Source organism: Labrus mixtus, chromosome 12 (genome assembly GCF_963584025.1).
Source record: "Labrus mixtus chromosome 12, fLabMix1.1, whole genome shotgun sequence".
Taxonomy (NCBI): Eukaryota; Metazoa; Chordata; class Actinopteri; order Labriformes; family Labridae; genus Labrus; species Labrus mixtus.
In genome coordinates this window covers 7033671-7059673 of record NC_083623.1, presented here as the reverse complement: position 1 = coordinate 7059673, position 26003 = coordinate 7033671, and the positions used below count along the sequence as shown (strand labels likewise).

The window sequence follows — 26003 nt, the reverse complement described above, 5'->3', positions numbered from 1 at the left end:
CAATCGCATAACTTTGACTTAGTGGCAGCAAACCTCAAAATCTTATGGGCGGGGTCGACATGTGTTTTGGATTAATATCCACTCCCTTTCCTTCTCAGGGTAACAATAGGACTCTGCTTGGAAGTACAGTAGTACACTTAAAAAGAGAAAGACCATTGAAAAAAAACTTTAATGAAGTTCAATGCAAGCCAGTCGCATCTCATTACAACAGATTTACAAAAGTAGTATGTTTCCCTTTTTGTAGAAGGTTTTTTCTTCGATAAAAAAAAGATTATAGATAGGTCATAAGAAGACTCAAACCCTCTTTAAAGTCATTGCTCTGCTTTCACAACTTTTAAAAAGTAGACACGGTTCAAAATGTAACAATCATGTTGGGTAAGGCAAATAGCTACTATGATGTTCTTCACTGTATTACTTCACATGTTTGCAAACATACATGAGTGATATTAATGGGATTCATGACCATAGCCATTAAAATGTCAGGGGATAGTTCACTATTTTGTTAGATAGCCGTTTTTGCTATCTTTCCAAGAGATTTATTAGAAGATGTATTCAACTGTCATGTGTTCATGTGGTAGGGAAATAATAAGCTTAGCATAGCATGAAACAGGATGCTGAGAGAATAGCTAGCTCTATTCAATGGTAAATAAATATTCCGAGCAACATTAAGCCTTACTGTTTCTCACATTGTGTTTTAGGTTGTTAGGAGTTGCTTCTTGGAGATGCTTCGCTAAGATTGGTTAAACTAGTGTCTGACAAGAAGTGGACACATAACATGTCTCCAATTTATATAACTTTGGAAATTCAGGATCAAGGTCTCCTTCTGCAGAAGTATTCATGCTAAGCTAGGCTAATCAGAAACAGAGAGGTATTTTTCTAATCAATCTCTTAGAAAGAAAACAAATAAGCGTATTTTCCAAAATGTTTCACAAACGAGTAAACAAGTCAACAAGAGACTTATTTACCGTATACCTAGATACCTTTCTGCCTTTTTTTTTCCTTTCATCCAACCTCAAGATAATGGAATCAATGTTGTACACAATTTCCAAAAAAGGGTACACAAGAGTGGAAACTCAGAGGACAACAATTTTGCAACTTCCCCAAAAATAAATTGTTAAGGACAGTCTCACTCAGCAGAAGAAAGAAATTTTACAGAGTACCTGCTCCGAAATTCCAAACTATACCAAGAACTAAATTAGGTTTTTACACTTAGAGAACCAGTAAAGTGCCATCCATCAAGATGTGTCAATATGTACAAATGCTCAAACAAACATTTTTTTTACCCATATAATAGTGCATGGGAAAACAAAAACCCACAAGTAGTCTGAAAGGGAAATCCCCACTACTTAAGTCTTAAGAGGAGCCCTTTTATTAATCGTGGTCATAGGGTTTGGGTGGCTTGACACCAGCCTCAAACACAGTCTTTGCTCCCTGTACATTCAACTTGACCTGACTGTCATTAATTAATGTATTATTCATTCCTATTAATCACTTAATCAAAGACAAGTTGGTACATTAGGAAAACTCATGTCATCCCAAATGTGCAGGGCTTGATTTACTTGCGTATTCTTTGGCTTTAGTGCCAAGGAAACACTCATCCAGAGTAATGAATGAGGGTAGCTTTCTCCGACATGCCACCATACAAAATGTTAAATCTGTCTAAGCATAGTCATATTTTGGCCGGAGATACTCATCCCTCTCACTTCATACCAAAGGTTCAGCTTGTGGCAGCAGTTCAGTTGTCAATTTTGTAGACCTTCCGCCCTAGTATTTCCTTTCAGGCATTCCTTTATTTCATGGAAAGCTTTTTTTAAAGCCTAATTTCAAATTTGAATAGTTGGTATTTGTTCAGAAATTCTTGAATGTGTTGCATAATCCCGAAGAGGTGGATTTTACCGTCTCCAGTCATAATGGAAAGGATTCCCTAACTTCTCTCAAAAACGCTCAAGCTTTTTATAACCATAAAAATCTCCCACAGAGTCCATGTCTCTGTCCAACAGTCTACTGTTTCTTGAACCCAGAAGCAGACGTCACAGCCCGCTGCTGGATGTTTCTGTCGTGGGGGTATGACAGGCCTGGTGGTCCAGGGGTTCCTGGTGGTCCTGGTGGGCCTACTGGCCCTGGTTTTCCCCTTGGTCCTGTTGGACCAATGATTCCAGGTTGTCCTGCCTGACCCTGCATCCCTGCTGGTCCTCTTGGTCCTGGGCCACCGTCTGCGCCAGTCGGGCCCATATCACCCTTCTGGCCCCTCTCCCCACGTGGTCCAGGAAGGCCCGGAGCCCCTTTGGCTCCTTTGCTTCCCACCACCCCTTTATTGCCAGCAGGCCCTGTTTCACCTGTTACTCCTTTGGGACCAAGAGAACCCTTCTCTCCAGCGGATCCTCGGCTTCCTATCGGGCCTCGGTCACCTTTGCTCCCAGTCAATCCCATTGGCCCTTTTGAACCGGTCTCACCACGGTTCCCCTTGGGCCCTGGTGGTCCTGGAGCACCTGTTGAGAGACGATGAGTTTGTTAATAAAATTAAGTCCTATTTTATTTATTTTAACACATGGGTTGCTCAGTATTAGAGTGGCACATTTACTTAGTGCATAGGTGACTACAAAGTACTGGACCCTAATCTGGCCAAGATGCTTTGGCAAGAACCTTGCACAGGAGCTTGAAGCCATTGGAAGTGAAAATGGATCAATGTTAAGTATACTGTAATGATATACCTTTTACTATAGTGAAGTTCTTTATGAGCTGGATATGGTGAACATCTACGAGTTTCATTTCCTCCACCACCATGGAGAGGTTCCTGACATCCACATCCAGTCGGACATTCAACAACATGTTTTGCTGCCTTAGTGTGTCAGCCAAGTGGAGTAGTAACAAGACTGTGTTGTTCAGGTTCTGCAAAAAAGGAGAGGGTGTTCTAAGGATACATGAGGAAGAGGGAAATCTGGAGGATAAATTACAGGATGATCTTCTTGGCAAACCGTAATATGTGTCATATTGAACAAATAAGCTTAATGTAATGGAAATTTACAAACTTGTGAGGGATTAAGGTGCTGTAAATAACAATAAACAATAACAATAACAATAAACACTCTAAGGTTGTATCCTGTGCAGACCTATGTGTTGATCCCTCTTGTGTGTGTGTCTCGAAAAAGTTTCTCCAAAAATACTCAGAGACAAATTTGTTGTTGTAGGATCTCTATTTTTTTCAGATTTCCACCACACTAAGCTAGGCTAACCTTTAAGCTAAATAAAACCCCCAATGAGAGACTCTTTGGGAGGTAAAAGAAAAAAATCTCTAATTAAGAACCTGAACCCTGTGAAAACTCCACCGTTATGTGATTACCTGTAGATCTTCTGTGTGTCTGCTCAGGCGACCCTGGCAGGACGAGCTCTCAATGTTGATGTACTTGTACATGCTCTGCACGTGGCTGACAGTGGCGTTGATGCTGGAGGAAATTGTATCAATCTCCATTGAGATCGAGTTCAGACGACCATCCAAAGCTGAGAAACGCTCACCTGTCCGGTTCTCATAGTACCTAAAGAAGACATTGAGGAAATGTGTTTGAGTTTGTTCATATTCGTTGTGGGGACATCTGTCATGTTTGGGGTCTCGCCTCCAATCTGAGATTAAACATTGAGTTCCAACATAGTTCACTGTGCTTTGAGAATTGCTCTTGTGGTTAAAATTAGAATTTGATTGCAGTTTTGGTCATTATTAGTTTGTTTGGATCTAAACAATCCATCTATCTATTATCCATATTGTTTTTCCCATTTTGGGTCGTGGGGGGCCACAGCTGATCCCAGCTTGTACAAGGCAAAGGAATACTGTAAATGTACCTTCTACAGTAGTTGAAGGTTACAGCGCTAACCACTGCACCATCATGCAGCTCCGACTATGCTATAGCAGTAAATATAGTACATGTGTTCCTCAGGGAAATACATGGTTATATCTAAAGCTTATTTTCATTAGATAACAGCATATACTGTTGGTTTTACGGTAGTGCTACTGCAACAGTGACTACCTCTACTAATGGAAAACTTTTGAACATGGTCATACTTTGATTAAAATGCTTCTTCTTTCATTCCATTGTTAGGGCAGAAAAAAATCTATTATGTAAGATTACTCTTTTCTATGAATACTTTTAAAGATCTTTTTATAAACTGCCCTGAAGTTTGCAGTGCAGGATCATGTAAACCTGCTAGAGTTTTACATGACCTTTGACCTGAGTTGGAAAGGATAATGGACATGGCTGGTATATCCTGTTCCCCTATTTATTTTGAGTTGCTTTGGTGTGTTGTATGTGATCTAACGTGAAACATTTCAGGACTTCCTGGAATAGGAGATTTTGTGCAACAATGGAAGCGTTACGCTTGTTACAGCATAAAAAAAATAAATGAATGAAAAGTCACTGTGTAATAGTAGTAACTAAATGCAAGTCAACACAGTGTTCTTGTTATGTGCCGTGACAGAAAAGCTTACCTGGAATGGTAGTGAAGGTCATGCATGTTTTCCTCATGTTCATCCATGAAAGATGTCACATTGTCAAGCTGCATCTGCAGGTTCATCACCTGAAGAAAATAAAGCATGTTGTATTTACTTTAACATTTCATATGTGACTATAATGTCGTATTTGACATGCTGGTAGTAAGAGCATGTGAGAATCTTTATATGAAGGCTGGTCATTAATAAATGGCTGGTGATGACATAAGGAAAATAAATCTATTATTCAATAGATTTGACATCTATTCATCTAAATTTCACTTGAACACAGTGTTTGAACTCACCTGCTGAGTGAGGTCATAGTACACCTCATTGGACGTGGCGATTCTCTGGTGATCTGCTACGATGTTGTTTTGGAGGAATCGCATGTTTTGTGTGGTGCTGCTTGTGTTCGACTTGATGGAGGAAAGCACTCGGCTGTAGTTCTGCCAGTCGCTGGTTAACTTCTGGAGGACCAGAGTCTCCTCGTCTGCTTTTCTCTGCAGGGCGTCAATCCACATGGTGCTGGAGAGCAGACGCAAACACAGAAAACATTAAATGAAGTGGATTCAACTTTTAAGTTGTTCACATACTTTTGCCTTTTTTTAATCTGTTTGCTATATTTTTCTACTTATAAATTAAGAAGCACTCAAGAAGCATCGGTATGAGCAGTTATTTTATCCACCAGTTCTTTAACATCTATGTTAATATTTTACTTGCATGCCTCTTCTATGCATAAACAAGATTTGCTAAAAGAAAAATAAATTTTGATTACATTGCGAAAGAAATCACCACTAGTTGAATTGTATGGTGTAATTTCAAAACAAACTCCAAAAAAGATGGATGATAATCTCCATTGGTCACATTCTACCGTACGTTTACATAAGCGTAATGTGTTACAGCTGTTCCTTTTCCAAATGGGGAATCCCAATTGTTTTTCTTACTGTACTTTCCCTTCATATGGAATTACAAGGATTGTCAAATGTTTGCAGTTCTGGCAAAGACTGTGGCTTTTTTTCTTCTGTCAGCTGCTGATTAAGTCTTTAAAAAGCAAGGTCACATAAAGGTCCCAGACACATGTACACGTAGCTAACAATCGTGATAATATCATAGCCCGAGGTTAATAGAAACGTATACTGTAGGAGTGTTAATGTCTTCAATGCAAACCTGTTAAAACATTTTCATCAAAAAACTGTTTCCAATATGAAAACAAGACACTGAAAAAAAGAGCTGGATTCAGAAATGACTGACTTCAGATTCTAGGACTTAAACTAATTCTTGAAATATGAGAAAGTTAAATATAACTGTTGTTGTAAGTGTTTGGAAAATCTGAGTTTCCTAACTGTATTCCTTACTTTCCACAACCGATAATGCAGCTTTATCTTTACTTCCATATTAAGGAGAAAAGTCAATATCAGTGTTTCAGAATAAAAGTTCACAAACTATCCAGTATCCGTCTCTTCCCTGCATTCTTTTATCACCTGAGCGACACCGTGGTGTTGACTTGATAGGCTGTAGCTTTGATGTCGTACTGATCCTCAGTCAGAGTTTTCATTTTCTCCTGAGTCTCTTCGATCACGTCCTTCCAGCCCTCAACACGTTCCAGGTATCTTTCCAGTGACTGGTTGAGAAGTTTAATGGACATCAGGTGGTTTTGTATGTCACGTGTTAGACGGTTGCTGGTGGTCTTTAGGGTGGTCTGTGTCTGGGAGGCCTGGTCCAGGACCTGAAGGGTGTAGATAGTGAAGAAGGAGGGAATAAGGTTTTAGACAGTTCTCTGTTATAAGATCAAATGTGACAATTTGTTGCTTTTCCCTATTTTTCATCGTTACCCGTTACATATCTTTGAGTTACAGACTGACAGACCTAAACAAATTCAGGGTTATTAAGATAATATTTTTGACCTTTTTTCAAGATAAAACATATGTACATTATATTTACACATTCTGCAAGACCTTTCGATTTTAGGATCAGAATTTTGTGGGTTTCTGATTGTAGTAGCAGAAGTATCGACCACTAGTGAAAACTGCAGAATGCAATCCAGCGTAATGAAACCAACAACCCATCCAGTCATTTAACAGTGATTTAGCTTGAATTAATATCTGCCTATGAGTGCAGCCAATTACATCCCCTGTTTAGATGTTTTAATTCAACAATAACTACATATTTGCTCCTCAAGTTGCTGTAGTCAGACTACAGAGATGGTGCTGCACGGAGGAGAAAGTCTTGGCCAGAAGTCCTGTCCTTCCAATAACCGCTGGCTACACCAAAGCCCCAAAAAGTGTGCGCCCAGAAACTAAATTATAACAAACTCAGTCGATGGATAATGGGTTCAAGGTTTAACCATTCATTACCTGCTCCTGTCCTAAAATCATTCTCTGGATGTCTTCAAACTCTCGCTTCAGCCTGCTGATCTCCTCGTTGTACAGAGTCACATCCAGACAGCCTGAACAGTTGGAGGTGGAGCTCAGATCTGATTGGTGAAGTCAGACAAAAGGGATTCAAAAAACAGTTCTAGATACCTGCATATGATTGGTATCTAAACGTCTGGTAGCCATCTGTGTGTTTGATGAGAGATAAGACGATCTTTGACCTTTCGCTAACATTAATCATCCTAGCTAGTCACGATAATTAAATGACCTTTAAACTGACTTACTCACTGGCTGTCATTCTCACAAAAATGGTTGTGAACATGTTGTCGTAATGTGTCATTTTCATTTTTTTAATGATATTGAGATACAGTCTAAATGGTTGTAATTGGATCAGTGTCTCAACAAACCATGAAATCACGTTTCTTTTTCAGCCGCTTGGTAAAAACTTTCATAAAACAGTGACCTGACTGTCACCACTGACTTGTCACTGTGGAGCTATGAAAATAGTTTAGTTTGGTTAACGATAGCTTCCGCTGGCCAGTGCTAGCCAAACCACTCAGTTACTTTGGCGCACTTATGCTAGTGCAAGTATCCTGCACTTGCATTCTTGCTTAACCTAAGTTCTGTAGCTTTAGCTCGCTTGAGCATTATTTCCATAACATCACCGAGCAGCTGAGACAGAAAAGTTTGCGATAAATAGCAGCATTCTCTTAAACTCAGATTTACTATCTACTAAATGATACGAATTGCCCTCATCAATCTAGTCTGTCAAAATGTTGGACGACCTTCACATTTTTTTTGCATTGTTAAAAAATCCCTGAAAGACAGGCAATGCTTGGTCTCTGATCTCAAAGACCTACAAACCAAAGTTTTTTTATTTTTAAATTGCTGTTTAAGAGCTATGTAATGAAACAATATAAAGTAATTTTTATACTTTAACATAACACAATCTACCTATTTTTTTTTTCTTCTACAACTTATTTTGGGGTTTTTGTGCCTTTACTGGAGTGGTTAGATTTGTAAATCAGTGAGCGAGAATGACATGCAGGAAAAGGAGTCACTGTTCCGATTCAAACCCGGGCCATCCGCTTCAAGGACTACAGCCTCTGTAAATGGAGCGTGCAAACTAACCACTGAAAAGTGTTTGAACTAATGCACAAATAAATCCTTAAAGAACTGGGACTCTTTTTTTTCCTTGTGCACAAGTCTTTCCATTGTCATGTTCACATCCATCTTCCCAATCTGACTCAATATAAAAACACTCACTACTATTTCTGTACGACCCATTTAACTAGCTTACCTTCCATTCCTTGCTGAACGCTGTTGATCCTCTTGCTGTATACGGACTCCTCCTCAGACAGGTTGTCAACTTTCTTGAACACTAGAGAGACAAGGAAGTTAAGTTGTGCAACAGTGTTGAAGGATTTGTGTTATAGGATGTAAGCACATTGCCAGCTGCTGTCAAAGCCATGCCAGAGTTGAGTTAGTTAGTGTAAATAAATGTGGAGTCACACTATTAGCTATTAACTATAAAATGTTAACAGAAACACATTTCCATCACTACTGGTCTTTTAATAGAGAAAAAAAGGGAGGATGGTTTTGAATGAGTCGATATAGGAATGATTAACATGAGCAGTAATTTGGTGTTAACAGGACATAGGAAGTATTTAAAGGAGTAAAAAAAGAGGAATTGTAATTTAAGCACAGACAAAACATGTGAAGTTTTCTTTTGCGAACAAATAAAACAAAAACCCTGGTGAGTGATGGTTTAGCCAGCTGGCCGGGTTCTGCCCTCCATGTACATTTCCCAAGAGAGCAACAATAATTTACTGAGTGTGAGTTTTTCCTGTGTATATTTGTGTATACGTGTAAGGTGTAAGTTCATATATTTTGAGTTTGCAAACTTTTTTCAGCGTCCGCAGGCCTGACTCTGGGGATTAATGCTGGGCTGCTGGTCCGTGCTGTGTTTGCATATATAAGTGCTCCCACATGCGTGCTTCACATACCACCTGCTCTACTGTATTAGCTGCTGTGACAGTGATGCTGAACATGGCTTGTGCTCAGTTTAAGACTTGGAATTACTGAACTTCATAAAACATCTATATAGACTGTAAATCAGCCGCAAGAGATTCCCACAATCTTTTACCAGCAGTATATGTTTTTATTTCCTTTAACAGTGCAAAATATTATCATCCAAAATAATCTTTTTTTTTTTACATGAAGCAAGCTTAAATAATGACCTTTAAAGTGTTCATTTCAATTGTGTCCCTCAACTAATGTTGGCTGAAGAATCTGTTTTGATGTTCTCAGATGTTGGGCCGAGAACAAGAAATCAAAGGTTACTGTTTTCTGTTTTTCCTTAAGCACACGCATAGTTGGGAGCTGCAGCCAAGTTCAATATGTTTTCTGTTTATATTCTGGAGTTTCTAGGCTTTGGTGCTGCACAGCTGTGCTAGAAGTTGGAACAAACAAACTTTGTTTCTGTGTTTAAATCGTTATAAAATAGCAGGGATTCGGTGTGCGTGGTGTGCAAATTTGTATTTGTGATGGCACGAATTACAAGTGCAATCAATGCTGAATGAATTTATCAATCAGATAAATAAATATGCAGGTAAACACATCATGTTAGTATTATTGCAAAGATCTTCTAGCATCTATCTGCTGGTATTACCTTTATCAAAACGGTATGGTACAGCATAGTAAAGGGAGCCTGAGAGGTTATACCCAGGGTACCAAAAAGGCTCCAGAGCTGAACTTGGCGCTAGTTTTGCAAACTACTGTGAGCATGAAGTAACAATGTAATGACTAAAAGTTAACTAGTTGAACGTTTAGCATTCAACAAAGATGTTTTACAGATGTTGTGGATGGAAAAGTGTGGAAACTAGAGTGCACACATCCAAGCAGAAGTGCATCGGGTGCAGGACAAAAAAAAAAGTTTTAACTGCAGAAAAAAGCGAAAGGGTAATTTGATAATCTGTTACCTTACCTACCTGCTACCTTTAAACTACAGCTAGCATTCAAACACTACCTACATGACATTACATTAGCCTACATTGAATAAATGTTATGGGTTCCAGGCTAACATTTTCTTGGAGTTTTAACCTTTTCTTCTGTATTAGTCATAGACATCAAATGGTAGAATTTGAACTGTGCATTGTGTTTTCAGTTGCTGATAAAGTGGAAGTGGATTGTCAGAAACCCTGAATCTATATGACCCACAGCAGTTTGACCTTACCGCAGTATTTGGGCCTGAGAGTGACGTCAGATGAAAATGGGCACCATGTGAATCGGTCAGTTGTTGGTTGCAGAAGACAAAGTTGGGTGATCATGCACACTGTGTCTACTTCTTTCCCGTACAAGTGAATTTATTAAATGCCCCCCCCCCCCCCCACACACACACACACACCAACAACATTACAACACATGTTTCTGTACATGTGTACCTGAATACAAGCTTGTATGTGTGTTGTGGGATTTTAAATCACTCTACCAAGCCTCGCCCTCTCTTCTCCCTGAGACCCCCTAACTGTTGTAAAAGACAAAGATTTACAGCTTTGAAGCCCAATAAAATGCGATTGTTAATTTGAAAACCATCTGTTTGTGCTGAGCAGCTATCAGGATCAACATGGCACACAGGACCCAGGAACAGTTGTTTGATTTATGGGAGTTTAGTAGTCTGTGTTTTAGTAAGACACACACCGTCGAAGAACAGCAGAGAGTACTTTATGTCTAGTGTCAGCATTAATGAGTTGAATTACGTAACCAATCCCAGGGCTGTTGATCCCCAAGATTCATTGACTCCAACTTGATATAAAGATCTGAACAATAGAATCTGGTTAAGAGAAAGCACTGAGACTGAATAAATGTGTCTCACCGAGTGATGCCAGCACTGCCACAGTGATGATGAGGAATGCAACAAACACATAGAGGACTTTTACAGCCAGCTGTAGAGAGTGGCCCTGCTGACACCTCATACAGCCTCCTCTGCTACGACCTGGAGGAACAATGTACACATACATTTAATTTGTAGGGGTTAATGACTGTAATGCAAAAATTAAAAATCAGATAAACCACATTTATTTTGATCATTTATCTTTGCAAAAATTAAGTAAAAGCATTCTCTAATAACATTACATTAAGTTAATTTTACTTGGCAAAAGTACACTATGGAAGTTAAATTATGGTCTTCATTCACAAGCCGTGCATACAGACACATGAGCCATGTGTACACAGTCATCGATGTTAGAAAATACCAATGAATGTTGGTTATTTTGTTAGACATTTGTGTTTATGTGTTCTTGGCATTCACCTCTAAATGAAGGCATTTCCTCCTCTCCAGTGAAATCCTCCTCTGAAAAACAAGACAAGGAAAATACCTAGTGGTTAAAAAATATAGGTTCATTATTTTTTTTAAATTTGACTATTTTCTCTGTCATGAGGAGACATTGATCTCTCTTTCTGACATACAGCCAATCACAATGTGCGACATCATCATATCATTCAAACGCAGGCCAAGGACCCCGAGCAGATCTGGTACCTTCACTGTCTCCAAAGTATTACTGATACGTTGTGATCCTCCTAAAAATTAGCTGTTTTTTTTACAGTATTTCTTATTTATTTTTTAATCATTTATATGAAAAGACAAGACACAACATGTGAAAATGTATGTTTTCATACAGTAGTAATGATGGGTGTATGTTTCAACTGGCTAGCTTATATTGTTAATGCTAATTTAGCTCTGGCTCTGATGCAATAAAGAATGGACCTGAGGGGGGCGTGAGTTTTTTTAGATAATGTCCTGGCAAGACACCCCCAAACAAAATTTGAAGGATTTTTCTTTGGTTTTAAGATGAATTTGAAACCTTACAAAGAAAGAATCTTAACTAGTTAAGACAGCTGAATACAAGCCGTGCACAACATTAAAGTGTCCAAGCATGCATCACTCCTTTATTTAGCTGCACATATCGAACTCAAATGACAGCACCATAAACACATGCTACTGTAAAATCACATCAAAAAGAACATTGTGTTATTTAGCTGAGGAACATACCTTTGAAAAGCTGGTTCTCGTAACCACCATAGTTGTCTGCAAAAAGAGAGAGAAAGGGAAACAAAACAGACATTTTTTGAAAATGAAGCTGACATACATTAATTCTACTGGAGTCTCAGACAAGTTTTATCACTGTTGTCATAAATCATACAAAACAGCTGCCTCACAGTCCTCCACAAACCATAAACCCCTTAAGTTGTGAGGATACTTTCTTTGCACAAGAAAGAGGGAGAGTTTTTGTTCTTGTTTTTCTCTGAGCTGAAAAGTTTTAAACAGTTCTTAGTTTTGTGTTTGTTGTTTCTGGTTGTGTGTTCAAATTCATGGCAGACCATCACACTAAGGCTATAGGAAGATCTTGAGTCAGAAGCATGACATGCACAATGTAACCAGAGAGCCTTTATACCACAGAGGGCAGTTGACTTTCCCAGAATTCAACATCATTCGTAACTGTAAGTAACAGCATGGGACTTCATACAACACGTCATTAACTGAACACCACCCAAAACTTGTTCCCAATCCCACACTTGAGGTGCTGCAGGTGTGGTACTCGATGTTTAGGAACACTCAGTGGAGCTGTCGCGGAGGCTGTAATTTCAGGAAACACACAGATATACACTCACACACAGGGGGAAGGTTTGGCAGGTTTGTTGAGTAGCTGAGGACAGACTCTGGGACACTTTACCTCGGTGCCGTGTTGATACAGCCAGAGGAGCTGGCCTTAAAAACCAACACAGTGTCAGACTGAGCTGTCAGACTGTGAAAATATTACAGTATGAAGCCATCTGTTTGGTCAAACATGTTCTTGAAGATTGCAGAAATGCGGAAAAGGGGGTTGACGAATACGGATGTGATGACATTTAAAGGAATTTGTCATCGAAAATGATGCCATCCAAAATTCAATCAAAAAAAGTTATGGCACATCAAGCTGTGTGTAATACTTAATGTGTTAAAAACCATGTTTACTAAGAAATGGCAGAGTAAAGGGAGTCTGAGAGGCAATGCCCATAGTACAAGAAGGCTCCAGAGCTGTTTGCTGCTAGTTTTGATAACTTCTGTGAGCATGAAGTAAAAATATAACTGTTTTAAAATACACACAAAATACTTGTGCTACAATGCTTTTCACCTACTGATAAGTTAAATACCCTACACGTGGACCTACGTAGGTGGCATCGAAAACCCAGACAGCATTCCCACCTTCAACAGGTCAAGGCTCCATTCATGTAAACTCCAGGTAGTGACCTCTTTACCCTACCATAAAGCCCCTACTGCCCCCCCCCCCCCCCCCCCCTCCCCCCACAACTCAACCGTGAAACTAGCTGGACAGCAAGAGCCAACACATCCACGGGGTCAACTGGGCAACTTCTTTAACCAGTTAAGATGAAGTAGCATTTGAAACAAAGTTACCATACATAATGAAATATCAACGCTGTACGATGACATTTCTGTGAATAAAGAAATGTTTTGGGAATCAAAACGTTTTTTTTTCCTCAACCTCACGCTGGGGTAAAAATCTGGTAAAAATGGACTAAAACTACAAAGAATGGAATACCAAAAAAAAAACACTCTAAGAGACCGTGCCGTCAAAACCAGACGGTCCAAAAACCGTGACCAAATACCGAGGTACGTATATGGGATACAGGCGGTATTGTTGCATCCCTAATGTGAATGCTCACAGTCTTAACAACTTCAAAATCCTCATGTGAGACTGACCTCCCTTGAAGAACAACATCATCATCATCGGTATAACCATGACGTATTTCTATTTTTAATGTAAGTGAAAAATTCAAAATGTATTTGATTCCATTTCTCACGCAAAAACAATACCTTAAAAAAATATCTGAAACCAAAGCGTCTGATTTTGATCAATCTCTCTTCACCACATAAGCACAACATGAAGATAAATGTGTTCTGTCAAAAATAAAAAGATCAAAATGTCTGGAAAGAGAATGAAAATGTAACAGTTTTGAACAATGTCTGATTAAGATTTAAGAGTCAAAAACAATTAGTCATAAATCAAGGGTATAGACTTCTTATCAGTAAATGTATTCAGCACTACGACGCCAAACTGTTTTAGTGCAACAGCCAGTTACTAAAAACCTTAATTCATTCAAAATGTATTAAATGGAAAACCAGTTCCTTCACTCACTGTCTATAAGAAGCAAGCTAAATGTAGCATAATTGGATAGGTGATGACACAAACAAGGGGAACTCTAATGTTTGGTTTCCCACAAATTAGCTTGTTTAAATATAGCTTAAACCAAATGGCACTTTGCAGACGCCACGATGAGGTGAGTGTTTATGTCATCCGGAGGTGGAACAGCTGAGGTCAGGTCTGGGTGGACGAGTCACAAAACACTGATGCTGACATAATGATGGAGGGAGGGGAGAGGGGGAGGAAAACAGTTGGAGAGCTAGAGGCAGCAACCTACTGAGAAAACTCAGAAAGCATTTTTGTTACTCTGCAGTTCTCAAGGATAAGAAGAAGTTTGTTATAGAGTTTTTACAGTATGAACTTATTTTAATGTTGTGGAGTTAACTCAAATTACACCCTTTAGTTGGCTCATTTTTATAATAAACTGAACAACCCAACTTTTACCCCAACCAGTCATAGCTTCTTATATCTAAATAAGTAGATTTGAGTGCAATGATTTAACGATGTTAACCACTTTTTTGGTGTTTTTCTGGTGTGCTCTTACATATATGGGAGTCATTTGCAATATATCTCATTTGTTGTTTAGGAATGAGGTCATGTCCAATACACTGTAGTCAGTATAGTGACTAAATAAAAGCTTGGTGAACACAGTGGAGCAATTACTGCAAAAGAAAAGGGAAAACATCAAAGAGCTAAACAGAGTGAATACAGTATTATACCGTAAAAGGTTAGTTTGAAAGATCCCTTTAAGACCCTAATTAAAAGATTACTAACACCTGCTCTTTTTCTCCTGGATGAGTCAATAGGCCACTACTTGCTAGCCTGTTTAGAAACTTACTTCGATGATATGCAGATGATGTGTTTATATTCTCTTCTGATGACCCAATGTTCCCCCAAAAAGCTTAAAGCTACTTTGATGAGTTCTGAGCTGGTTATTGAAACAGACTGTAATCTATATACTTGCCTCTATATGAGCTACAAAAGTAAATAAGACCATCAGTGTGAAGATTGACTATTTCTATGTAGTTTTTTTCATACATGAAACTGATTGCTATGAGGTAGGTGTCAGGCATAGGTACAGCCTCTTCTTTACATTTTATACGGCAAAGACTCTCTGATATATCTGATCATTTTAAAGAGAGCAGTATAAGATTTAAAAAAACAACTTTTACTTGTACAGGACAAGATCAGCTATAAGAGATAAGAGATACCTCTTTGTCCACAGAGGGCACCAGAATTGACAAAAACTGAAAGTTCTTCACAGGAGCTTTTAGTGCTTATAAGTTTGAACCACAGAAAAATAAATGTAAAGTTTTCATAGATATAAATGGTAATGGTAAACTCATAGCTTCATTTTTCCAGACAGTAGGTGCAGACAGACTAAGACTAGATTATTATCCAGGAGTTTGAGTAGAGTTTATCATGACCCTTACTGGTCTAAATCCTGTTTCAGACTTTCCCAGCCTGATTAGAGTACATTTCTTTGGGAAAATCAAATTCTTGTCATTTTTCGAACATCTGTGGCTTGAAAATGTCCAGATTCAAATGTCTGGATGTCAGCACATCCTTTGCTTTTGGAAGCTGTAATTTCTAAATAACTCAAATCAGCACCCACCCACAAAAAAATCTGCCTGCTCCTCAGTCATGTTTCTCCTCCTTCACCTCCCTCCCACTCCTTTTTTTCTCTCCTCATGTTTTCCCTGCTCTCTGTGGAAAAAAACCTCATGTCTGTCTCGTTAGTGAGGAAGTGGACCAGTCCAACACACACAGAGCAGAACTTAACTGACAGCAGCACAACACGCCATTACCAGGTCACACCTACATGGCCATGCAATGGGGAAACACTGGAACTACTGAAACCTTTATTTGGTTGATCTCAAATCAATTGGAAAGATTTTTATTCCTCAAAGTTCAACATTGGTTTAGTTACGATTAAAAGTTGTGAGTCATTTTCCTTCAACAATCCCATTGGTAGGATAATTGCAGCGAAATCCACATGGTGTAAACAAACATGGTGCATCCGCATCATGCTTTTCTTTCCTGAAGTGGGATCAGATTACTCCAAACCACCAACACAACAAGATTCCAGTCCAAATAGTTAAGAATACTGTGTTCTTCTATCTCTAAACAAAGTTTATGAAGGGACAAAAACACCCTTGAAGGAGCAATCATTAAGATATCTACTAAATTCAATCAGAAAATGACCTTACTGTATCATCAGACATAAAGGAAACATGCTATGTTGAAGTGCAGCCAGTATGTTCTCCTTCTAAGTTTCGATTCTGGTCCTGGTGGTCTGTATTTGTTTTGATCAGAGAAGGTAGGCGGTTTAAATGCACCCCCACATGGCCGTTTTGGACGTCCCCTAGTTTTGCCAGATATGAGACCAGTGATCACGACAAACCAGCAGGTGTTGCATCGATGGAAGCGGGCAAGCGAACTGCTTCAGATATAACTGATTCTACCCGACCTGAAAAGCCTCTGCATTTTCTAATAAGCTCCGCGAGCAGAAACGTTGTAAAACTTTCAGTTTTGTCACTGTGTACCAACAATTACTCCCAACAATAACAATATCAATTTGCCCTCTCCTACTCACAATCGTTTGGAACTACTGGGATGCACCAAACATTGCAACTACTCTATCTTACTTACTTTTATATTCTGAACATGTTTTTGTCCTAGCAGCTAAGATGCAACCCTAACTCCTACCATTGATGGAGACTTTTTATTTTGCAGAATTGGGGTCTATGCTAGTTGCAAATTCTTGTTTTTTTTTAATGGCATTTGCAAGAACAAAGATCATATGGTGGGGGGTTAAGGAAAGAGAAAGGTTCAGGCTAAATAATAGGATAGCGGTAGCCAACTAGGTAATGTTTCAGTCCTGTGTATATGTCCACAATATTTCTGAATCCAGAGTGTATGTGTAAACAAGCAGTATGATGAATAGTAGATGAATCACAGATGTCTATGCATTGAGCAGAATTCCAAAACTATTCTCCTCCAATTTATTATGGGGTAGAAAAGTGTCAGGAAGCTTACAGTGAAAACAGATTCTAACAGTTGCCACAATATTTAAACTTTGTCATTCACAAGCTGAGAAATTGGTTCTTTGTAGAAGCCCGTTCATGAACTACTCAGTAGAATTAAACAAAACTTGGATTTATTTGCTGCGTAGATTCGTGCAAAACAGGACCAAACAAGGCATGTTTTCTTGGTTGTTTATGTAGACAGTGAGGCACACTGAAGAGGGAAAAATTGACTTGCAGTTTGAATACACATTCAGAGCTGAGAGAGCGCCCTTTCACTGAGAGAAGAAGAAAATATGCTCCAAGGTTGTTTGATCAGCATGGAGCGACTTGAAAAGTGTGGGAAAGAAAATTGTGTTTCCAAAAGTTTTTTTTTCCAAAGGATGTAGTACTGATCAGCGGATAATTTAATAAAAGTTCTACAAGGTCAGGAAAGAGACGATATTTCTATATTCTGCCAGGAACAGTTTTTGTGACAAGTTGTATAACACCACTTTGAAGTTCACACCTGGTTCTAGATTTTGTAGTCAACCTGGAAAGCAGCTGCTTTATTCAGAGACTGAACTGAAAACAGAAACTTCATGTGTGATTGTTTAACTACATCTCAATCCAAAACCATTGACATTCATCTTCAACTATTACAGACTCCACTCTTCTGGATTTGAGTTAAGATTTTGGTCTTATAGCTTTTGGGGCATTAGCAAGGTCCAACGCTGATGTAAGGTTACAACGCCTCGGTCACTATCTGTATCACAGTTTATCCCAAAGAGGTTGGACCAGGTTAAGATCAAGGCTCTGTGTGGGCCAAATTTTGAACCCCAGATTGGTCCTGGTTGGCACAGTAATGTAATTCTCAAATTGTTGGAATCACAGGATTGAGTAATTTTACTGAATGCATTGGCAGTTAGATTTACATATATATATATATATATATATATATTAGATATACAAATAAGCATAACGCTGTATTTAGGGAGATATATAAAAAGTCGTTTAGATCATAAATTTATCTGGAAAATGTTTACTGAGGGAATCAATCAAGTGAAAAGTATGGTTATTCTCACATCTGGCTCCATACAATCAGACTTCTCTATGAAACTGGTGCAGTTGCCCCCGGCTGGTCTTTAGAGAGAATGCGAATTACAGTACCTTCAAATGGGCCTTGTTTTTAAAACCAAAAGCCTTAAGTACTTCTTACATTCAGTCTTTGGTATGAAAGAAGTGGATGTGAGTATTAATTAAAGATTTAGCCATAGGGATCAGGATCATCTCCACCCACATGGAGTCACTTCCCTCCTGCCTCCATCCTCTTTCACTAAATGACCTTAGGTGTTTGTGAACACAGCGCCGTTTCTGAGTCAACCAACAATAAAACATGACCTCATGTTTGTTGTTCCTCAGAGGTTTTTTCCTCCCTGTGGATCTTTGACTTTCTGGCCCTTCTCCTTCCTCCACCTCCTCCCTTTTTTATTCTGAAACTTCTCTTGTCCCGTATCTTCACCATATCCCTCCTTAAGGAAATTTAACATGCAAATAGAAATGCCATCTCCACATAAGAGGATTCAACATGCTTATCTGTTCCTCGCCCTCATTACTTGGTTTGAGTTAATTTGACCAGAAAATTCCCCTCAAGAACCTCAGCAAAAAACCCCAGCTTTAAGTGAAACCAGGAGTCACAAGATGTTCCCTGCTCCTGATAGGGGTGGGGGTCTTGACCACATCTCGTAAAGCCAAATCAGCCTCTTTCCTAACCTCTGTCGACATCCAAGTCGTTTAGGTGCCCTCTGACTGGAACGTGTGGTCTCCTTGCAAGACTATAAACGCCTGGAATGTGTTGCGAGCCGAAGTTATGGACGAGCCATTACATGAGTATGCTCTTTTATTGTGGTTTGGCAGTGAAATGGGAGAAATTCAGAAATCACGATGCCATAAATGCATCGTGTTTTCTCAGGAGAAAATCGCATTTGACAGTCAGGCTTGAGAAATAAAAGAGAAGCCTGGTTCAGTTTAAAGTGGTATGCAGTTTAAATGAAAAATGTGAAGAAGTCCAGCAGAAACAGTCAAGTAATTAATCCTGTGAGCACAAATAAATGAGAGCGTTTCACATTGCATCCAGAGAGAATAAGTCAATATAATGATCAGTTATTATATGTAGCCTACTTTTTCTCCTTCAATCCAATAAAATGTTTTGACTGAAATTTTATAGAGCTGCTACAGCAAAAATGGCACTGAAATCTGCTTTCGTCTTTCCCTCCCAAGTTTCTCACTCTTTCCTTTTCCTTTGCCAGACATACACCTGTCTACTCACCCCCCCCTCCCCTCACCTCCTCTGACTTTCCTCAGCTCTCGAGCGCCGTAAAAAAATGTACGAGGCAGCATGTTTTGTTCTGGTTGGACAGGGCTGGACCTGGTCTCAGCAGGACTGGAAACCACATTAACGGACCTCCTGTACTGTTTCGCTGAGAGGTGAGAACTGTACGTTAATGGAGTTAAGGAGCTGTTTCGTCTCGTGGTCATTAAGATTGAGCTGACTTTTAAATTACATGTACAATCATAACACACTTTGATATGCGTCTTTCGCAAATCCCAATTTACTATAAACTATAAAAAAGGAATGAAAAATAAGAACCCAACCAAGACAAAAAGAAAATAGAAACTACATTTGGCAATTGTAATACTCAATGTAGACTGCAATTATGCAATGGTTTTAAAACATTAATTAATTGTTGTAAGTTTATTTAAGAATCTTATTCATTTGAAAAGTAGACACAATGTCATAGCACCAATTCAAAAACCTATTTTTAAGAACCAATAGCATGCAATACTCACTTTTTGTAATGTTTTTAAAGGTGTAGTGTAAGTTTATTTTGTCAGGGCGATAATCATTAGATGAGGTTAAGACTGTTTGCCAACCCCCTGCTGCAGAGTGTTTTTACCAGATTAAATACTCAAAGTTTATACTTCAATGATCCTTGTTTTATGAGGCATCAGATAGCCAGGCTGTTGGGTTGCACACCTATTTTAAAACCTCCAAATTGACACACTTTACACAATTGTACATTTTACCACAAACCCTCTACCATCCATACACAGATTGGTGACCTGCACTGGTAACAGAAAAGTTTTGGACAAAGATGCCCTCCTGAGCAGCACATAAAGTTGGTTGTCTCCTTGTTGGCATTGTATGTCGACATTTCAACCATGGGCAAATGAAAAATTGACCTTGCAATGTGTGCAAAACACAGCATATTTATTGCCTGGTGCTTTTTTCGAAGGAAGCTGTAACTCTTCCGGAGCTCTTTGGAAAACACTGACTTCCTTTTCAACTTGACAGCTAGCATACCTGTCGCTATGCAACGGCTCCTCTTTGTATGATAAGCTAGTCTAGCTAAGAGACAGCTGCATCCCCAAGATTGATTGACACACATGTACAGACAAATCGGTATTGAATTTTGAATCGTGGTGCTTTAGCAATGTTTTTCTATTGGTTAACGACATTGATTGGCATATATAAAGACAAATCAGTGATGCAAGCATGTGTATTGTTTTGGTCGGTTAAAACTAGGACAGGGACTGCCTTAAAAGAGGGACATATTAGTGTTTTATAGATATTTGTGGGGACCCGAAACAGGGAACTTGAAAATGGGACGTACCCAGTCAAATCAGGACTTATGGTCACCCTATGCACTACCCATGTTTGAAGGATATCGTCCTCCAAGCGGGAGACCCGGGTATGACTCCAACCTGCATGCGTTCCCTCACTCTCTCATCCCTGTTTTAGAATATCCATTGTCCTATCAGCAAAGTCATGAGAAGCCATTTAAAAAGCACAAAAAAGACTTAAATGACAATTTAAGAAAGGAGAAACCTCCAAGTTTTAAACGATCAAACAAGAGGGAAGACTTCAGTGAACTATAAAACATTCATGCATGAATTCATCATTTGCCAATTAGAGCTGGAAATGAAAGTGTCAGCACATCTTTTCAAGCTGCTACCCTACATGTGGGACTGTTTCTCCCCCCCCCTCACTCCCCCTCTGTTGTCCTCTGTTTCTCTCTGCAACCGCCCCTCTCTGTAAGCCTTCCACTCCTCATGCTGTACGTCTGGGAAACATGTACCAGCCCCTGACCCTCTTCAAAGCTGGTGGCAGCTCTCCTTTCATGGCATGTTGTGAAAAAGCTCAAATTCAAATGTTGTGTTTTCCCTCAGCCTTCTTTTAAGGGGGATATTAAGTCAATCTGCGGCAGACTGGCCCGGGCTGCAGAACATTTTATGTTTCATGAAATGTGGACTGTGGTTTGCGCACACACACACACACACACACACACACACACACACACCCCCATACACACACACACATAGAGATTTAAAGCTGACTGATCACAGTTTCACATCCAAGAACAACAAACTGGTACTTTCTCAGGATCCACACTGCAAAGTTTTACAGCAGATGAGAAGCATATGTGGTCGCTGCAGCCTTGTGCAGGTGTATGCATGCATGCCAAAATGACAGATATTGTTCCTGTATACATTTTCAGTGTTTCTATTACTCTCAGCATACACTCTACATTTTTGCATGTTTGCATCAAAATGTATAGGAGATTCAAGCAGAAGAAATCAGAGAAATTATTATACCTTTCATGTTTCCTCTTTGAAGAATCCTTATTAGACGACTTGTTCTTGACTTGATGATGCTTGATGATGCTTGCCACACTATTTGGTGGTGATGTTTGGTCCTCTTCACCGTTTTCCCCCTCTAAATAAATGTCCAGGAACAGCAATAGTAGTCAGCAATTTACAAAAAAAAAAGAAGTGTGCCAAAAAGTCCCAAAAATGTCTTACTTCCACAGATTTCAAAACTCAAAACAAGCAAAAATTTTAGGTCATCTAGTCGCCAAAAAGCTATTCCATATATGCAAAAAAATATGCAGCTTTGCAGCTTAAAACAATCCAATTTCTAGACTATATGAAATATTCTTGAAAAGTACATCAAGGAAGGAAATTTAGAGCTGGTTAAAGCTTCCATTAGGTTTTGAACATGTGTGTTTGCCTGCAGCTCTCTGGCATCATCCCTCTCCAATCCAGAGCCTGAGGAAACTAAACCTCCTCGGACAGAAACCATGTGCAACTTTAGAGAGTGAGAGAGGGAGGGAGGGAGGAAATGGAGCAAGAGGGGATGAAGAGAAAGGAGCAGGGGAGGTAAAGGGAGAGAGAGAGAGAGAGAGAGAGAGCGATAGAGAGAGAGGAGGTGGGAGTGGAACAAAGAAACTGGAAAACGATGGAGGGAGGGACTGAGAAAAATGAAAACAGAGAGGGAGGGAGGGTCCATGTGTTCTGTTGGAAGTCAGTTTTGTGGCTGAAGCTAATTGCTAACAAATGTTTGAACACTGTGGAGCAAGCACCTTGGATATCTGTGGCCTTGGTCTGCAAGAGGGGAAAATAGCTTTTATGAACACACACCTTCAGACTCTTATACACACTATAACACACACACACACACACACACACACACAGGTCCAAGCTATAATCCCTATCTGGCACCAACTTTCATCTTCTCAGCTCACTCCGGCTAACCTCGACTGCCACCACTGTGCAAGATCAACAGGTGTAACACTCTCACTAACACCCACATCCGCTCTTCAAGCTGACAAGGCAGCTCCACTGGCCGTCTGTGGTTTGGTTTCTCAGCGATTTATTTCCTCTCCTCAGCATATGACACTGTAAAGCAGTTATATATTCTAAAATGAACCGATGGATGTGTTTCATTACTATTAAACAGCATTAAATTATACTAATGTCAGTACATCTAAGCTGCTGTATTTTTCAGAGATTTAAATGGTGCTGTTCTCAGTTTATTCATTGCTTAAAGGCAGGGTTGGTCATTTTTCTCTAGATACACTAGGTCTTTAGGTCCTGACAGAAATGAATAACTCATGTGCTCTGAAATAGGAATGAAGAAAATCCGTCATCTGTAGCAGTCGTACGCCTGTAAAAACTTCGACCGATGTCTGCCAGGAGGTAACAATCTGATGAACCAATCACAGCCTCCCTCGTTCTTTACACGAGCCCACACTCAAAGCATGATCTGAAGTCTGCTTGGCTCTTGTGCATGTAAGTGAGGGGGCGTGGCTTTTGAGGGGTCACAGAGGGGAGGGGGGGGGGGGGGGGGGGTGGTGCAGACGAAGCACTGAGGGAATGCTACTTTAAGTGTCTTGCCCAAGGACACATCAGACAAGTAGAGGCAGGAGATGGGGATCGAACCCCTGACCTTCCGGTTGAGAGACGGCCGACTCTACCACTGATTGTCATAGACCTTCTGTCATCATTTACTAAGATTCATTAGGCGCTGCAGCAACTCTGCCAATTCCAAGTTGGCGGACAGTAAACGTGTTTATATCTATGAGATACCAATTGTTGATACTATGTCCATGTTTCATACAAACTTTGATGCTTAGGTTAACTGTGGCATGATTTGAGCAAAAGGGTTTCACGTCAAAATGTTTTTTAACCATAAAAAATGACCTGTTGACCCTTTGAATAGAGCATCAGAAAGAGGTACTTTAGGACAAAGGGGAGAAAAAGCACTGGATGACAGCTCTTTACTCTATTAACCGGACACTTTTACAGCCTGTGGCGCAAGGTCAATATGGCAAAAGTGGTGAAGTTGACATGCAGGTCAATCAACGAAGAAAAACATATCAAAATACACTCCTAGAGTACCAGAGCCAAATACCCCACGGCCCAAGAGACATTCATTGAAATAATGACTTTTGCAGAAACTCCTATCACGGCATTTCACCATCTCATCTGTGATCCGAGAATAATTCCCTTTTGAGGATTTATTTGACTTCCCTGAAAAGCTTTGAAGCTCTCTCATCTCTACCCTCTTACCCTTTACGAGCCATTGCTGGCCTGGCTGTAACAGTTTGTAAAAATTAGGATATAATGGCCAGCATCAGTGCGCTGGTCTTTGATCACCAAGCCAACTTTGATCAAAACGGGGAGTTTCTTAATCAGCTCGGTTCATGTGCACATTCCAACATACTCGTACATTCATCAACAGGGACACAGAAACACAAATTCCCCCTAAATTAGTACCAGAAATGTACCAGTGTTTGAAGTTGTTAAGAGTGCAATGTGACAGCCAAAGGTCACTCTTCACCACCAATGGAGCTAGTTAAGCCTGGTGGTAACTATGTTTTGTGTTAAAAGCCAGCAGAGCGACTCATTCAGAGCTCTCTCCCTCTTTTCTTCTGTGCTGACACGTTGTGATCCATGCCACGAGATGAAGATTTACTGTAGCACCATAATCCTCTACTTGGAGAATTATATACTGGAAGGTATCAGGGCACACACACACACACACACACACACACACACACACACACGGGGATGCAAAGTGAAGCAAAACACAAGTGTCACGCAACAGATAATTAGCACATTAGTCACACAGGATCTGCTGCTGGTAAACCGTCAACAATGAGCAGCAATCTGAACACGGCTGCAGGCCAAGTGAGTCTTGGCTCCACATGTGGGCAGCTGGTCCATGTGGAGCCTAACTTATGTAAGTTTCTTCCTTGTAGCGGTGTTCTGTTGTTGTCAGACTGGGGACCACTGAAACAAAGAGAGTAGAGCTTGGTTGTTAGTGATCCTTATCTCACATCCAAAGGGACTGCTGGAGCCACAGCTGGTGTTTTCCTCTGATTCATTCTGTATGTAGCCTAATGTACTACGATGACAGAATGTCTTTTGATTCTATTACTGTGCACAACAAACTTATTTGGTGATTACAGCAGCCAATAGGGCTTCGGTAGAAATCAAATAAGGGCCTGTGTCCATTAACGGTGCTTTTTGCTCCAGCAGCGCACACAACCTCTTATTGGCACTTATTGTTGCTAGGTTACATAAGTTAACTTCCCTTGGTAGTGAGTTCAAGATGAGTTTTAGATAGCTCTGTGTGCTTAATATTTGACTGATTTAATCAACCTATAGTTCACCTAGAAAATATAAAAAGATGTAAAGGAATGTTGTCCTGGCTTTAGCAGCAGCTCAAGACCTAAAAGATTGTACCCTTGATATCAGATGTCTCGTCCCTCTTCATTCTGATTGGTCAGTTACGGAGAGGTGACATTGATGAGCGCAGCTGTGTTCCAAAAGTTGAACTTTTTTTTTTTTGTTGAACTGAGAGCCCTGTGAGCGCAGCGACAGGAAACACTGTCGACACATCATGGCACCAACAATGATTTCTCCATTCTGGTTGCTGGTAAGTCCAACATTTAAACTCTGTTTTGGTCTCCACCAGTTTTGGAGGGAAGCATGTGGGTATAATAACTATCCTGCACAAAGTTAGCAACCAAGCTAGTTGGTTATACTGTAAGTGTAACACTTCATACTCTCTTACTACGCTACAAAAACACATTGTTAAAAATTGAATTCCCAAAATTCATGTCATTATTTGCCAGGCATCGAGGGCCCGTTTTTGCACATTTGTGATCAAAACCCTTTTTTTGTTTTTCGTTATTATACTTCAGTGTCTCGCTTATCATTGTCTAAATGAGTTGGCCTACATAAATTGTGCATGTGTTATCCAGACCTGTTTATAAGAAACTGCGGCTGTCCTGTTGCTAAATCCTGAAAAATGTGTTGCTTTCAGTTCCAGTGTATGCAAACAATATATCAAAAGAGTCTATTTGTGATGTTTCATATGTGACGAGTGGCATTACTAAGGAATGCATCATGCTGTCAATGTGCGACTGAACTCTGTGAGGGATGCAGGATAAACAGAGCAAGATGCTCAAAGGAGCCAACTCTCAACGGCTGTCTTAAAGCAGTCCGATCGTAATTTATCAAAGCGTCCATCATGATTTGATGAATCTCTCTTTTTTGGAGAACGCTGTGAAGGGAATAAGTATTCATAAAGAGAGAC

General features: G+C 39.8%; 1 protein-coding gene across 1 annotated transcript; it reads right to left on the bottom strand.

Moving 5' to 3' along the window:
* Positions 1-150: 150 nt before the first annotated feature.
* scara3 (scavenger receptor class A, member 3) lies at positions 151-22219 on the bottom strand. The gene is made up of 13 exons (XM_061051722.1): positions 21920-22219; positions 21713-21833; positions 11900-11935; positions 11159-11200; positions 10724-10843; positions 8150-8230; positions 6832-6950; positions 5959-6203; positions 4783-5002; positions 4478-4566; positions 3341-3533; positions 2712-2889; positions 151-2489 (listed from the first exon to the last, which is right to left on the bottom strand). The coding sequence occupies exons 2-13, from the start codon at positions 21717-21719 to the stop codon at positions 2002-2004; spliced, it is 1818 nt and encodes a 605-aa protein (XP_060907705.1). The 5' UTR covers positions 21720-21833; positions 21920-22219; the 3' UTR covers positions 151-2001.
* Positions 22220-26003: the final 3784 nt, after the last annotated feature.

Bases quoted from the DNA above. Each gene is read 5' to 3' on its own strand.
- scara3 (XM_061051722.1), bottom strand. The intron at 4,567-4,782 runs GTGAGTTCAAAC...TATTTTCTTCAG, and splicing joins ACTATGACCTCACTCAGCAG to GTGATGAACCTGCAGATGCA. The intron at 2,490-2,711 runs GTATATCATTAC...GTCTCTCAACAG, and splicing joins GAACTTCACTATAGTAAAAG to GTGCTCCAGGACCACCAGGG.